The 15611-nt window shown below is 33.8% G+C and overlaps 1 protein-coding gene across 6 annotated transcripts in view; it reads right to left on the bottom strand.

Moving 5' to 3' along the window:
• Positions 1-15611, bottom strand: part of ARHGAP42 (Rho GTPase activating protein 42) — a 229197-nt gene that overhangs the window by 21888 nt on the left and 191698 nt on the right. For all 6 annotated transcript variants that reach the window (XM_039881976.1, XM_039881978.1, XM_039881977.1 and 3 more), the window contains 6 exons: positions 13531-13609; positions 12311-12350; positions 2675-2737; positions 1648-1722; positions 843-927; positions 283-341 (listed from right to left, as the gene is read on the bottom strand). In XM_039881976.1, the coding sequence (XP_039737910.1) occupies positions 283-341; positions 843-927; positions 1648-1722; positions 2675-2737; positions 12311-12350; positions 13531-13609 (401 nt within the window). The remainder of the gene's footprint in view (positions 1-282; positions 342-842; positions 928-1647; positions 1723-2674; positions 2738-12310; positions 12351-13530; positions 13610-15611) is intronic.

Below are 15611 nucleotides of genomic sequence, written 5' to 3' on the forward strand. Positions count from 1 at the left end.
CACTTGTAAGGAACTGACATCCCTCAATCAAGGAAAATGCAATTAGGATAATTCCTCACGGCTCTTTCTAATCACACCAGACCATAACTCCAATGTGGCTTTTTTAAGTGACAACATATTGTAGTTGTTCTGCAGTTTCTCTGTTTATAAACTGTACTGTAAGCTATTAAGTATCAGATTGACAATTTCTTAAGCAATATGTAGGGAAATCTTAACCAGCTGGTTTAAACTTATACCTCTAAGTAACATAGTATAAAACTACATCAATGGAAGGGTACTTACTAACAGCAACAATAAAATCTTTATGTAACTTGTAAGTCATCAGTGGTTCTGCAAGGCACCTGCAAGAGAGAATGAAGCAACTGTAGAATGGCAGTTTCCTTTTATTTCCCCTGAACTTTTAGTGCTTCTTAAGAATTGGGTGATTAGGTACTAGGGAAGCTCCAGGCAGTCCTGAAATGCAAACCTCAGAGGTGCCAATGCCCTGTAGCACCTCTTGCTGAGAGGTGGCTGAGAGGTTATTTTTTTTTCACTTTGTGAGCACAACCCCTCTCAGATATGGGGACAACAGTTTAAGAAAAAAAAAAACAAAACACAAAACATTAAATTTCAACTTATTTTTTAAAAAATACATGGGAACCCCAGTTAAAATTTAATATTAAACAGAAATTAGTATTCATCAAATATTGAAGGCTTTTATTTTTATTATTTTAAAAATCAAGTATAAATTCCAGAATACTAAACATAAACATTACCACATTGTGCTAGTTCACCTTCAGTGAAGGAAATGAACTAAGGAGTGAAACTCACGGGCAAAGCACCAGGCGTTAAATCCTCCTCACCTGAGGTAGTTTTTTAGTCCACTTGTAATTGTCTTGTTGTCCCATAGTTCAATATCAATGTCAATATCAGGAGGAGATTTTGGAGCTGAAAAATAAGATGTTTAAAGTGTGCACTTTGAAATATCATTCACCCCATTAAGAACATGGATCCAAATATAAGCAGGTCAAAGAGAGAGGCATTTATTTCTTAGGATACCAATGAACTTAACTTTACAATTGTTTGTGTGAGTTTGCTTAAAGCTCACTCTGATACTAAACCTCAAAGGTGTCTTGCGGAATAACATTTTTTAAATCAAATTCTAATTGCTAACATCACAGAGTGCTTACCATATGCGGATATGCTTCTCAGAACTTTACGTGGATTAACATATCCAATCCTCACAATGCTCAATGAGGCAGGCATTATTATTGCCTCCATTTTACAAATGAGGAGGCTGAGGCTCACTCAGTTTAGCAAATTACCTAAGGTCACAAAGCTCTGAAGTGGCTGAGTTAGAATTCTAAACCAGGTAATCTGAATCCAGCATCCATAAATCTCATTATGCCTCTAGTTAATCAAAGGATACTTGACAAAAAGTCTCACATTATAAAAAGACGCCCTCTCAAATTTTGATTGTTCATCTATTATAACTGAACATTAAAAAATGAATACAAATACTAATTTTAAATATTACTGAAAAATACTCAAAGACAATAGTCTATCTCAAAACAAAACAAAAATAAATAAATAAATTTAAAAAACCCTATGGTTGGGATTATCCGTAAGAATACAAACATCAAGTAATTAGCTTTATCCAAAACTTACAAAATGTGGTGTTCATGAGTTTCTGAACTTTGGAGTTTACTCCTCCTATTCGGTAGAGGCCTAAAATGGTGATGCCTAATGGGAAGAAAAAAAAAAAATCACAAGAAAATGGCTTGAGACACAGCTTCCCAAGTACAGAATGTTAAAAACTCAGACATATGCCTAGAGAGAATCTGAAAGCTACTTATCCAATTCTGCAGCAAATCTACCCTGGAAATACCCACCAGACATATATTTCTCAGAGCAGACACTGAACAGTGATGTGAAAGTCTGACGATTTTCCTAGTAGCAAAGTACATTTGCCTGTTCACTATGATTTGAATATAAAAAAACATTAAAGATGGAAAAGAGATGATCACTATTACTCATCTATTTCTTCAGTCACGAAGTTCTGCATGTTGAACAGTTTTATGGACATTTCTTCATTTGAAAGGTGAGGAAACAGATTCAAAGAATTCAAGAAATCTACTCCCAAAAACTTCTAAGTGGTAGCGCCAAAATTTGAATCTAAGTTTAAAGAATTCCAAAGCTCAATACAAGTTTGGCTTTAGACAAGTTTTCCTGGAAGTGAAGGAGTCTAACAGGCAACTAGAGTGGGCATCAGGAGGTAGGTCATGATTGGACTAAGAAAAATGCTGAAATTGTGACAGTGACTGAAATCACTGAGGGAAGTAATGCAAGGAAGGTAGGGCTGAAGACAAGGTAGTTAGGAATCTTACTGATCTCCCTAAAGCTTGAAAAAAAAATAAAATTAAAGGGTTGCTTACAATAATACAGAGTCTTTCAATAAGAAGTAAACTGAGGCTGTCTTAGGAAATGTCATTAAAAAGAAGTATGTTTATAGGATGATTTTTGGTAAACTGAAGTTCAAAGTATAGCTATTTACGTAGCTATATAATTTATATATTCGTATAATTCTTAAAATTAATCTCATGTTAATGACTAAATACATTGTCATTTTCCAAGCAATATCTATCTAAGAATGGACCACCCACCAGTAACGACGCACTTCTCAGGCCATACTGACCTCGTGTTTCCACAGCTTGAATGCATTTTCTCACAAAGTTGAACCCTGCTTCATTTAAGTACACTGAAAGTAAAAGAAAATCACATTGTTTATGCTGAACTTATATTCCCCCTTCAGCTGGCTCTGTTGTTTTATGACTTAATGGCAGTTTTGGTTGGAGTCTGAATTTTTATATGAGGTAGAAGTGGAGGAGAGGGGTTCACATTCATCCTAAGTATTACAACAATGTTTTCCCTTAGGAAAACAAATCTTTCAAAGAAAGTAAATATGTATCATTGATCCCATCCATTTTCCTTAAAATTAGAATATCCCTCACTACAAGTTTTACAGCTGATAGAAGCAAATGCAATAATGATAAATTTTTATTGGGTGTTAATAACTGTATTATGAAGCTATTCACATGAATATTTTTCCATCATTGGATTCTCAAGACAATATTATGAGGTATAGAGTAAGCTTAGCAATCTTAAGATGATTCACTGGGTTGTCAGAAATTTCATTCTCCTTGTTCTAAGCTCCAGGGCCAGGATTCTAACTCAGGCCTCCTGATTCCAAGCCCACTGTTCTTTCTATTATTGCATTTTGAACCATGTTGAAAATAATTTAAAATAAGCTTGGTTAGTCCATTAAAGATCCCCTAAAGATCCTATATTATGAAATAACATTTTCGATGATTTATGCAAGATTTTCTCTAAATTTTCTAATTTTTTAAGTTTTTGTGGCAAGATCAAATTAGATTACTTGTTTAAAGAGAAAGGATTTAAGAATACCAAGTTAACACTAGAAAAACTCAATGTACTATAATGAAAATTTTTATCACCTGTGGTAGAGAATGATATCTAATATTCCAAAGTAATAACAAATGAAGATAATTTAAACCAAGAAAAAATTAAAACTGGCTTTGATTTAAAGATGGTTAAACACATTCATTTAGCTCAACACAAATCCATAGATAAAAAATATATATCGAAAAATTATGCTAAAAAAATCAAGAAAGGGTACTAGCACAAAGAAAAAACTTTGAAGAAATCTTACACATAGAAAACTACTAAAGTTGAATTGACTGAAAGGTTTGAGGAATCTGTGGACCAAAAAAACTAGAGGAACTGACATGGAAGGAGGTTTATTATGTATTGTTAGGTGAAAAAAGTAATCTACAGGGCACTATGACCCAATTACTTAAAAATGTAAAACTTTGAGGGTATTTTTCCCTAGGAAAAAATTCTAGAAAGATCCATGCAAACTGCAATTAAAAATAAGAGGACAGAGGTAGAAACTGTCATTTTTTTCCCACTGAACTTTGGAACTACCTACTTTTTTAAAAAGTTTACTTCTTTAGATTTTTTTAAAAAATTAATAGATTAAAAAATCTAAAATTGCCAAATCTAAAACACATATTGCCACCAATAGGTCCTGGCTCATTTATTTCTGTGTCCCCAGTGCCCTAGGTCAAACGAACAGAAAGTGGATGCTCTGGGTTAACTCAACATACAGGAATAAATGGCCATTAAATAATCATCCTATTAGAGCTGACTACCTATATAGGAGAGTGAAACTCCTTTTGAACACCAAGAAGTGATTGCTTGTTTCCAATAACCCAAAAGGCTAACTAAGCATTTTATACATTATACATTCAGAAATTTTGGTGAATAGAGAGGTGAGGAATCAACATAAAGTGAATAAAGAGATGAGGAATAAATTATTAATTTTCATTTTTAACAACAAAAACTGAGCCTCAAAATGAAACCTTAGGTAAAAACAATACACTAGCATTTGTTGCATCAATTAAAACTCCAAGTTCCTGACATTTATAATATTTGGTTCTGAAGATCACATTGTTCAACTTTTCAATAAAAATTATTAAAAGAAAAAAATCATTTTTAAAGAATTTCAATAAAACTTGCCCTTGGCAAAATCAGTGAATTGTGATATATAAAAACAAAATTTAAGTATCCGTTTTGAGAAAAATAAGCAATAACCGGGTTATATCTTGAAGGTATTCTGGGATATTTGGCTGCAATACCCCATCTGTTCTAATAAACCAATATCATAGGCTCACTATGAAGAATAAGATCTTACAGACATACAGTCTGACTGCCAAATCATTCCATGGGTGCTGCTGTCCTGATGTGTCCCATGGATCTTGTGCTTTACATGAGTAAATGAAACACCATCAATCAATTCAGAGATGTGTAAGAATATGTTGGCAAAAACAACCACGCGTTTTTGCTTTGCTTCTTTTGAACAGCTTTTGCTATTGCCTGAAAGAGTACGAGGAGGTTCCATGGCGCAGGGAGGAATACCACCCAGCTTTGTTTGGAGCCAGACAAACCTGGGGTTGGACCTCAGCTCTGGCTTACTGATGTCTGAATGGGAGTGTTCCTATTAACTTTTATGAGCTCTAGTTCTTTCATTTATAAAATGGGGGAAATAACAATACATATGTAAAAGAGTTGTAGTAAGATGAAGACAAATCTACATGAGTGCTTAACAATGGAACAAGCCTAATTAAATGCTAGTTTCCTTCTCCATGTGCCCCTGTCCACATACCACTGTCATATGAACGAAAATAGAATAATAAAAGAAGTCAGTCATGAGTTCTAACCAGATGAAAGAGACAGTAGTTAACTATCTATCCAACTGTCTTAATGGGTATAGTTTTAATTACTTTGTGCCTCAGTTTTCTCTTCTATACAAAAAGGACAACAGCAGTATTTTCTTCATAGGGCTGTTTACAGATAAAGTACGTTAATATTTGCAAAACTCCTAGAATAGTGCCTGGAATATAGTAAGTGTTGCAAAGGTATTGGCAATCATCATCATCATTGGTGAGAGGAGACTGTAAATATCAATATATGTAAATTACATGAACGAGGTATTTTCCAGGCATCGCTGAAGTCACTGGGGCTTGAGGAATTGTTGTTGTTGTTTTTGTTGTTTTGCAAAGAAATATAGATATCACTTATTTTTTAAAAAAATTTGGGCTAGAGCAATGATCTATTTCTTTAAACAAAGACAGATCAGGCATAACCCACTCTGGTCCTGTAAATCTAGCTGGCTACTGAAAAGATAAGTTGGATATTAAGAAATGGCCCTATACTTTGATAAATTATAATGAACAAACACATCCTTTCAGTGGAAATGAACAGATATCGGTAGCCTGGAAATACTATTCATCTATATTTGTTGCTCTTTCCTGCAGGAAGATTATGTTACTCAGTTCCCGCAAAGAAGCTTGCCATGTGATATGCAGTAGCCAATGACATACAAATAGAAGTGACAAATGTCATTATCCAGCAGACACTAAGAGCCAGTATGTAGCTTGCCATTTTCTTTTTTCCTCTGGCACACGATTAGCAATGAAACAGAGAGAGGCTACTCAGGAGATTGGGTTCCAGAGTAAAAAGTATGTATAAGAGAGCCACAGTTGACCTGAATGGACACATAGTGTGATCAGGAAATGAATCTTTTCTGTGGTAAACCTCTCGCATTTGAGGATCATTTGTTATAACATCATAACCCTGTCAGTTCTTCTTTAATTATGTATAACTTAAACAGTTTGCTATGGCGAAAAGGACCAAATTAAATAAAGCCAATACCACAATTAACTTTTCCTTGATTAACTGGAATATATCCATTTTTTTTTTTGTCAATTCATATACAGAGACAACAAAGGGCAGTAGTGTCAGTGCCCATTCATGCTTGCCTTGCAAACTACTGTTCCACAGTGCCTTTACTCAAGTACTCAGAGGTGTCTGCTGAGGTCTGAGGAGAAGATGACAATATGGCTTAAATAGGCTATAGCATACTCTGTCTCCCAATGACTGATGTAAAGGCAGTCACAAGGAGTGGTTTTCTGAAGAGTCAGGGGCAAACACGAACTCTGTAAAGGAAAACAAGTGACCTTCCACAGCCATGAGGGGGTTACTGTACTTAGTGACATTGCTAATGAGAATTCAACCAAAATTGGTTCCCTATGGCTTAAAAAAGGAAAACTGGGAACTCCTTAGTGTTCATAAAATGTCACTGGAAAGGGCTCTTACTAAATCAAATCACGCCATTAAAGGCTGATAATTTATCATAATTCTCCTTTAGTAGAGGACAAGGTACTCCTGCTGCAACACTAGAGAATGGAGTACATGCATCCTACACAGTGAGAAATATGGGTTGCTGAATCAGGGCTCAATGCCTGGCCCATAGCAGGCAGCCAATAAATGCTTATTGACTGATGACTTGCTAGTTACTGATTTGTACTTGGCTTGCTCGAGAACCCTCTCTGATGGTTTCTACAAGGGTTAGAGATTATCAGCTAACAGGAGTTACTTTTATCAACTCTTCACCAGAGCCACTACCCCAGCCCTGTATCTCCCTGTTACGGAGAAGACCAGAGGGATACACACAATATGGCCACCAAATTCCCAGAAATTCTATAATATTAATGATACCTGGCCTTCAAGCGTAAAAGCAGAAGACAGGCTAACTCAATGAACTTCATTTATTCAATCAAAAGTTAAGTGTAAACATTTTTTTTCCCCTGGAAACTATTCAGGACTAAAACTTTTATTGAAAACAAAGTTTCAATAGGCAGTTTGGCAGCACAAAAGCTATTAATTGCAACAGAATTCAAATAGCCATGAGGAAAAAAAAAAAAAAGAATAGTCTTCCATACCACTAACAAAGCAAAAGTCTTTGTACATTTATTTACCCAATAATTAAAAACCCAGCATGTCCTTACAGATGTAATCTACTTGGCCTTACAGTACATTCTCAGGGTTGACAAAACAAAGCAACACTTGTCTTTGACTTCTAATTCACTTTTCTAATATGCCATTGCAGATCAAAAGGCCCCTTATCACAGACAACTAATATCAGATTCTATGTGGCTTAAAAGAAACAGGAAAAATAAATGAGTGAATTTATTGGTGTTTGTGATACCCACAGGACCTTTTCTCTTCTCCCTAAAGGATGAGAAGCTAGCTCTCCACAACTGTGGCCCAAACTGTTCCTTCTTCCTGCTCTGCTCATGAAGAGAGCACATGCACTATGAGCCGTTTTCTGGCTCTCAGTGATGGAGACAAAACTATATTTGCTCAAGGGCCTGAGAGAGGATATGGGAAAAGGAGGATATAACCTAGGGATGGCTGAGAACTTACAGAACTAGACTAACTAAACAGTAGTATGAAGCTCAGAAACATTCATGACAGATGTTAATTTCCTAGGATGAGAAGAATGAACTTAAATTTTCTGTTCATTGCTGAGGAGGATACAGCCCCTAGGCATACACAAGGAAAGTCAGTGAAACACACAGTAGCAAAAATTTAGAGTTTTGGGGAAATTACGCAAGTATCTTCTGGTCTAATCTCTTTGATTTGTACCTGAAGACTGAATGTTTAGTAACTTTGTCATTATGTGGCCAAATAGCGACTTTTTTTTCTTTTTTTTTTTTAGCAAAACATCATTTGGAAGAACTTCCCTTTTCTATTCACATTACCTAGAATAAAGTATGTGCACAATGGAACACTATGGAACGGAATTGCATGAGAGAATGAGAACTAAGAACCTTTTCTCTCATGGTTCTAACTCTCTCCAGACCTACAGTAGAAGGAACAGCTGAAAATCCATCACACCAAACATGTTTGAATGGAGACAAGTCTCAGGACACCAATGGAGAATGCCAGAGAAACAAAGCCTAAAAATATGACAACTGCTCCTGTATTTGTTAACAACTAGTCTCAAGATGTAAGTCTTAGGACAGAAAGGTGTGTCAAGAAAGATAATTTGTTTCTTTAAAAGGTGGAGTCAAGTGCCAGAACATTGCAGAACTATTGGCCAGAATGTCTTAAACAAGACATCCCCAATAGCATGGCTTGAGGAACACTTTAGTTCTAACCTTAACTGAATAACATCTGTTTATTATTGATAGACATTGCTATTTTCAAAATAAATTAATTACCAAAGTCTTATAGTTTTAAGAAAAGGATACTGTGACATAGTTTACAATCAGAAAACTTTTTGTGGATTTGATATCCTATAACTGACCAGTACTTTAGATTTTTTACTTGATGCTTTTTTTCATTGAGTCAAAATTTCCTTCTCTAATGAATTACACTAGTCTCATTTATAGCATCTGAAAACAGTGAATAAAACAGTAAACCACAAGTAGGGAGATTTTTTCATGTTAAGCTTGTATAGACAGTCTCATTCCTCTATATTTACGGCATAGTTTTTACTCTTTATTTTATGGCATATGTTCTCTATATTCACAGTATGGCCCTCTTTTAGGACACTAGATAATTTTTACTCTGTTGCTTTTATAGAGCTATCAGTGAAAGCAGAAGTGTTATGACTATTTTTAATGGCTGACATTCAAAACAAATTTTTACTTGAGTTTTATATTTCACCAATCTAAGCTTCATTACTATCTTCAGCAGTTCAAAACACAAACACATTCCACTCAAAACTGAGTTTCCAAAAAATAACAAGAGTATTATAAAGAGAACTCGTCTCAATTACCAAGGCTATACAGGAGCACTTCTTAAGATGGCAAATGAATCTAGGCTAGTACTGGTTTCGAATACCAATCTTGAGAGAAGTTATATACTGAAATTCACATAATGCCACTTTGAGGGGGTAGTCAAATGTCAAAAAGGGACACAGAGATTTCAAAAAACAGTTTGATGTGTACAAGTTGGAAATGATATGTGGAAGGGGCAAACAAAGATATAAACTGCTCTGAACTCAACATGATGAACTCACATGATTTATTCAAGACTTAAAAAAGAGGTCTGAGAACATCATCACTGGAATATAATTTTGAACTGAAACAAATAAAATTCTGGACATGTCACTAGGAAGAAAACATGACACTGCTCTCAAGTTAATAGGGACATCTGCTTGAATCTGGAATACTGTCAAGTGTTCAGATACATCCTATGAGTCATTAAATCACTAGGAAAGTAGCGGTTGATAAGACACATGATAAAAGAGAAAAGGTATAAAAATTAGAGTCTCAGGAAAAGATTCAAAGTTCCACTAAAATGTTTTAGGCCTTGATGTAGTAGACTATTCACAATTACATGCAAAAAACAAACAAACAAACAAACCCCTAAATTCTAAGGACCTGGAAAGCCACCTGACCAGTCAGAGGGGCAGGTCATCTTAGGGAAAGGGACTTCAGTGCATGCTAGATTGAGAAATGTTTAGAAAGCCTTGTACATGCAACCTGGCAATACTCAAAAGTCCACCCCAGCTGCAGGGAATTTAGTTCTGTGATCTCCATTAGTCAGTTTTTTTATAGGTGGTAGATGCCATGGCTCTGACTTTCCAACACAGTGGTGGTGATTCTGTTTCAGTGAGGAAATCTGAATCTCCAAGAATGTGTAAAAATGACCAAAAACAAATAATTTTGGATAAGTTGGCTTTATGCACTGTAGTAAAACATTTTGAAATCACTATGCAATTTTGTGTGTAATTTATTTAGAATGTTTAGAATGCTTAAAGGAATATAAATCCCTGCATTTATAAGCCCATTTACTAGATTACAGAAGGTGCCAGGTGTTTAGGAAGATTATATTAGCCAGAATCACAAATTTGACTTATTAGAGTCTTGAATTTGAGAGAAATTTACTAGTTTTGTAATTATAGCTTGATCTAAAGAAGCTTGATTAAATTTGAATTATATTAAATTTATGAAAAAATAAACAGAAAATAACCTACTTTTTAAAATTAGTACATTTACAAATAAGATCTGTGTGTTGATTAAAAAGAGGTTTAAAGAATATAGCTTAAGATAAAATAGAAATAACTTATAACTATTAAGATTTATAACTTCAAGCACTATATATTAATAAAGCAAAGATAATTGTAATATTCCTTTCTATTATCAAAATCATCCATTGGATAATAAAAGTCTACTAGCATTAAGAGTAAAAATAAGAGCAATTACAAGCTGAGCACACATTTCACGGCAGTCCTGCACTGAGTACACTACAGAGAAGAAGAGGAGATGGGTTCTGTCAAAGAAGCTCAGAGAACTGGGTAGGAAACACATCATACCAAAACCAGAATGTGAGAAGTGACACAAACACATGGACTCTAGACAGTAGTGATTTTTCTGAAAAACACACCATTTATAATTGTAAATGGTGGCATAGTGATGTTTCAGGTGACTAAGACTACAGGAAAGCTGATTTCCAGAAGAAAGAGTTTTTATGGCATGAAAAAGTATCTTCTCCCTCATCACAGCATAAGAACATTTGATAACTTTCTTATTCTAATTTCCTAGTTATGATAGAAACCCTAGTTCTAGAGGTACTTTATCAAATATATTGATTGACTTGACCATGTCCCTATTCAAAAGCCTTATTCAATACCATATATAGGTTGAGTTAATTTCCAATAAGGATTCGTCCTTGAGTAGTACATTTAAATTTGAAAGGACTGTCTTTATAATGGATATAAACAATGAAACCAATTTTAGAAAACACATTTCAAACTCTACTCAAATGCAAATTACACAACAGATTACTTTTTAGGTAATTGTTCAGATTGAACATTCAGTACTTAAAAAATTCTGTTGGTTAATGTTTCTGAGATTAGATACAAGTGGGCAATGAAAGATTTTATACTAATCATTTTCCTTGATTAGCAATAAAGAAAGGAATGCAAGAATAAAAACTGGAAATATTTTTTAAAGTCTTTAATAGTAAAGGTATTTAAATTATGCATTTTCTTTTGCTAAATTTAAAATTAATTACTAAAAAGCACTTCATTCAGTTAAAAATGACAGGCATTTTTATATACTCAATATTTATGACTTTCAAACAAGTGCTTTTCCAGTTTTGATCTTTACTGCATTCTAACTTGTATTGTAGTAGCAATTTAAAAATCATTAAAAAGGTTATTAAATGTTTTAAAAATAAATTCAGACATCATGAGAGAAATTCAATTGAGTTAAATAAAACTTGAAATTGCTTTCAAAGATACACACATAATCTTAGAAAAATATTCAAACTAGTTTTAAATGTTAAATAATCTAATGACATATAAAGTACACATGAAAATATACTAAAATAACAAGAGCAAAAGGTAGCAAGAAAATGGCAGATAATTAAAGAGGATCTAGTATATGAGGAAAACAAAATGTTTTTAATAAGAATGGTTTGATGCTAAGAATTCAGTAATAATACAGTAACATGTGTGTTCCTATATATCCCATGTGTTATTACAATGTCCTTATACTTCACAGTCTTGGGCACAATCTCCTAAAACCAGCACAAAGTATTCAATATTCAGGTCTTCAGTCTTGTAAACTGGAGTAGGGAAAATAAAGAAGACCTCTATTGCTATTTAAAAAAACCAAAAATTCCAATCTAAATATCAAATGCCTCAAATCTCTTTCTCTAATAAAGCAAGGTATGTACCTATAAGTAAATACCAAAGAAATAAAATTTTATTTTGGTTATTATAACACCAGTAATTGGTAATATGAGAAATTTCTTTGAGTGAAAATTTCAAATTTGCTGCACCATCCAATCAGTGGTATGTTATTATTTCCCCAAAGTTAACTCTTGATATTGCATAATACCTTTGTGATAAAAACTGCGTGATAAAATTTTAATTATTAAAATGACTTACTTTCTTCTTTCTTGCTCATAATGGCAGGCAGGGTGTAAATCTAAAGAACAAGGGAAATCAAGCAGTTACTTGCAGTTAATGACCCAGTAGAGGAGATTCCCAGGGTGATACTGGTTCAGGAATACACAAAGGGAGTGTCTTGATTTTAAGGTCCTACTACTGCTGCATCCACAGGGCCATCTCCCCATCCCCACCCTGTAACCAACCTGGCCTCCCTCCTTTCCATCCCTGGCTGTCCTGCCCTGGGCAGAATTCTACTCCTTTCCACCATTTACACATCTCATTCTATTCCCCAATGTGATGCATAATATCCCTTCTTCAAGAAGTATCTCATGATAGATTTCCCCTCATTGCTCCTATTCAAATCATCTGTTTCATGTTTTGTTCTCCATGTATCCTAACTTGTAGTTGATGAGCTATCTCACTGTTTTCTAATTTGCTCTAGCCCAGGGCTTGCCTCTCAACTATTAGTGGTGAAGAATATAGTTGTTTTATTAATTTCTTAATCTGTCATTGACTGCTAACTTCTGTAAATCATAATAAAATTTAAAAAATCATAAATATAATAAAGAATAGATACAGAGTCCGAATTTCTTATTAAGTTTGACAGATGTAAAATGACTTCTTCAAATTGCTATACAGTTTTCCAGATGCTTAATCATAATTTCTGCACTCATTGTGGACTGGTAACAGTGTGAGGGATGGTCTCTAAGTCTGTTGTTACACAGGTACGTTGCACAAGGTTGTCCCCAGGTTATTTGCCAGCTAAATAGTTCATTCCCAAGGGAGAGAATGAGATCTTCTATTTGCTCTGTGCTCATCTCTCTAACCATTTAGTGCTGTGTTCTTCATAAGGAAAACAGACAGTGATCAATGATATTATTCCTTTTTACATAAGCCTCCCTAATTATCATGCCAACATCAAAATAAATATTAGAAAAATCATTAACTGAATAACATAACCCATTCAGTGCAGCCAAATGTATAAGGAATTTTTTTAAAAAGTAATTGTAGGATTTTAAATTAGTCCTGAAAGTCCTCCTGAGAAACAAATCAGAAAGTTGGTGTTATGTGCCAGTAAGACATTAGGAAAATAGTAAGAGTCTCTACTCTTCTAATTTGCTATTTTAATATTTTCAAATACACTATATATAAAAAACTTCAGATGTACTTTGTAATTATTAGAATAAAACCTAAATTATAGAATGTTATATTCTTACTGGTTCTTTCCCATCCATGGCTTCGAGCCACAGTTTCCGATTAGCTTCTGAGAAGGCCTGCAATGTGATGATCCCATGCCTATTAAAAACAAAGGTTATATATTCAATTTATTCTTGTGACGTCTTTACACATTTATAATTTTAAAAATTCTTATTTAACTATAAAGGTAAAATTTGAAAAAAATCAGAAAAGAGGAAAAAGCTAAGGGAAAAGCAAACAAAAAAATGAAAAGAGAATTGCTTTATAGGTATCTCTTAGAAAAATCATTGTAGACACGCACTCATAAATTTTAACAGGTATTAGAATTATTAAGTGTTCTAGGTATAAGACTATCTGAACTAGGCTAGTTTCAAACTATTTTCCATGAAATGATCCAAAAAAAAAAAAAAAAAGAAAATGACAGTCCCATTCACCCAAATTCAAAACCACTTAAACATTTTACAATATGACAATAATTAAGATTATGACCCGTGTGGTGCAATCTAATCACTGAAAATAGTTACAATGAGTATACAGCAATATAAAAGCCTCATACTATAACTAGTTATTAAGACTAAAACCAAAGTGTCTATTTACACCATAATTCCAATATTAAAACTACTTTAAAAACAATTGTGTCCAATGCACCCCATTCTGAAATAGTTACTTGAGGATGTACTTGGAGAGAGAAACAGTGAGCAAAGGGAGCGAGGAAACCAGTAATAGAAAAATACATGAAATCTCAAAAGAGTGAAATTAACCTAGTTAACTGTGCAGACTGTTCAAAAAATAAAACAGAAAATTAGGAGAGGTACATTGAGAAGGAAATTTCATTAAAATATGTATGTTTAAAAATCTGGACTGACTTAAAACTGTGATAAAGGCATGTATCTCTTCTGTAAACAGGAAAACAGATCATTAAACTGGTAGGAAAAGGAAAAACATAAAGATCAAGATAATTTTATCTTCATGAATTTAACTCAGTGTAACACCATGTACTAATTATAAAATAGCAATGATCAATATGTTTGCTGTCTGTTTATTATGTGACAGGCACACTGTGTGTTACAAGTATGTTGCCTTTGTTATCTCATCTAATCCTCACAGTAACCCTTTGAGGTGGGTACTTATTATCCTTATTTTACAAATAAGGCAACTAAAGCAGAGTTTAATAATGTACCTCAATCATATATAACCAGAAAAGGCTAAGATAAAGAAAAATCACTCACGTGTTGGTGTTTGCCTACATAGAAAATCCAGATGGTTCTACCACAAAACTATTAAAGCCAATAAAAAGTTCAAAAACTATGTTGGGTGTAGGTTAATATATAAAAAAAATTAATAATCTTTCTATACAGTTGTCTCAGCTGCTTAGAATAAAACAGTTTCTACTAATGAAAAGAATTCTATTCAGAATTACAATAAAAAGAAAATACCCAAGGATAAAAAAGATATCTAAAAAAAATATATATATATATATATAAATTTTCAAGGAGAGGTAAGTCACCATCGATTAACAACTTTAATGTAACTCCAGTCAAAAATCCCAAAGGACTGTTTTGGAGAAAAGAGAAACTTAATATGCAGATCTATAACATGTAAGAATACAGGGCCAAAATAGGTAACATAACTTTAAAGAAGCTTATATAAGAATGGGAGGAGGGGGAGAGGGGACAGGGAGGCTTGCCCACTAGATACTTAAAGCTATATACTATATGTAAGCTATAGTATATATCACATATAAAGGTATATATATTATGTCATAGTATTGTGTGTGTGTATGTGTGTGTGTGTGTATAGTGCCCACAAAAGCTAGAGTATTCAGAAAATTTGTAGTAATGGGGTGGGGGTGGGGAATAGATCATGGAATAGAACAGAAATCAAGAAGCATGCTCATTCTTATTTTATTTCTATTCTGCTTATATTAATACAAGAAAGGAGTAAAGCTAAATATTCCCACTAGATTATAAATATTCCCACTAGATTATAACATTTCTCTCTCCCCCAACATCCTGTGGCTAAGAATGTCCAGAACAGTGCTTTGCACAGAGCAGACACTAAATGTCACTGGCTGAAGGAAGCTTATGGCACTCACAGGTGT

This window comes from Pteropus medius, unplaced genomic scaffold, assembly GCF_902729225.1.
Source record: "Pteropus medius unplaced genomic scaffold, Ma_sr-lr_union100, whole genome shotgun sequence".
NCBI lineage: Eukaryota > Metazoa > Chordata > Mammalia > Chiroptera > Pteropodidae > Pteropus > Pteropus medius.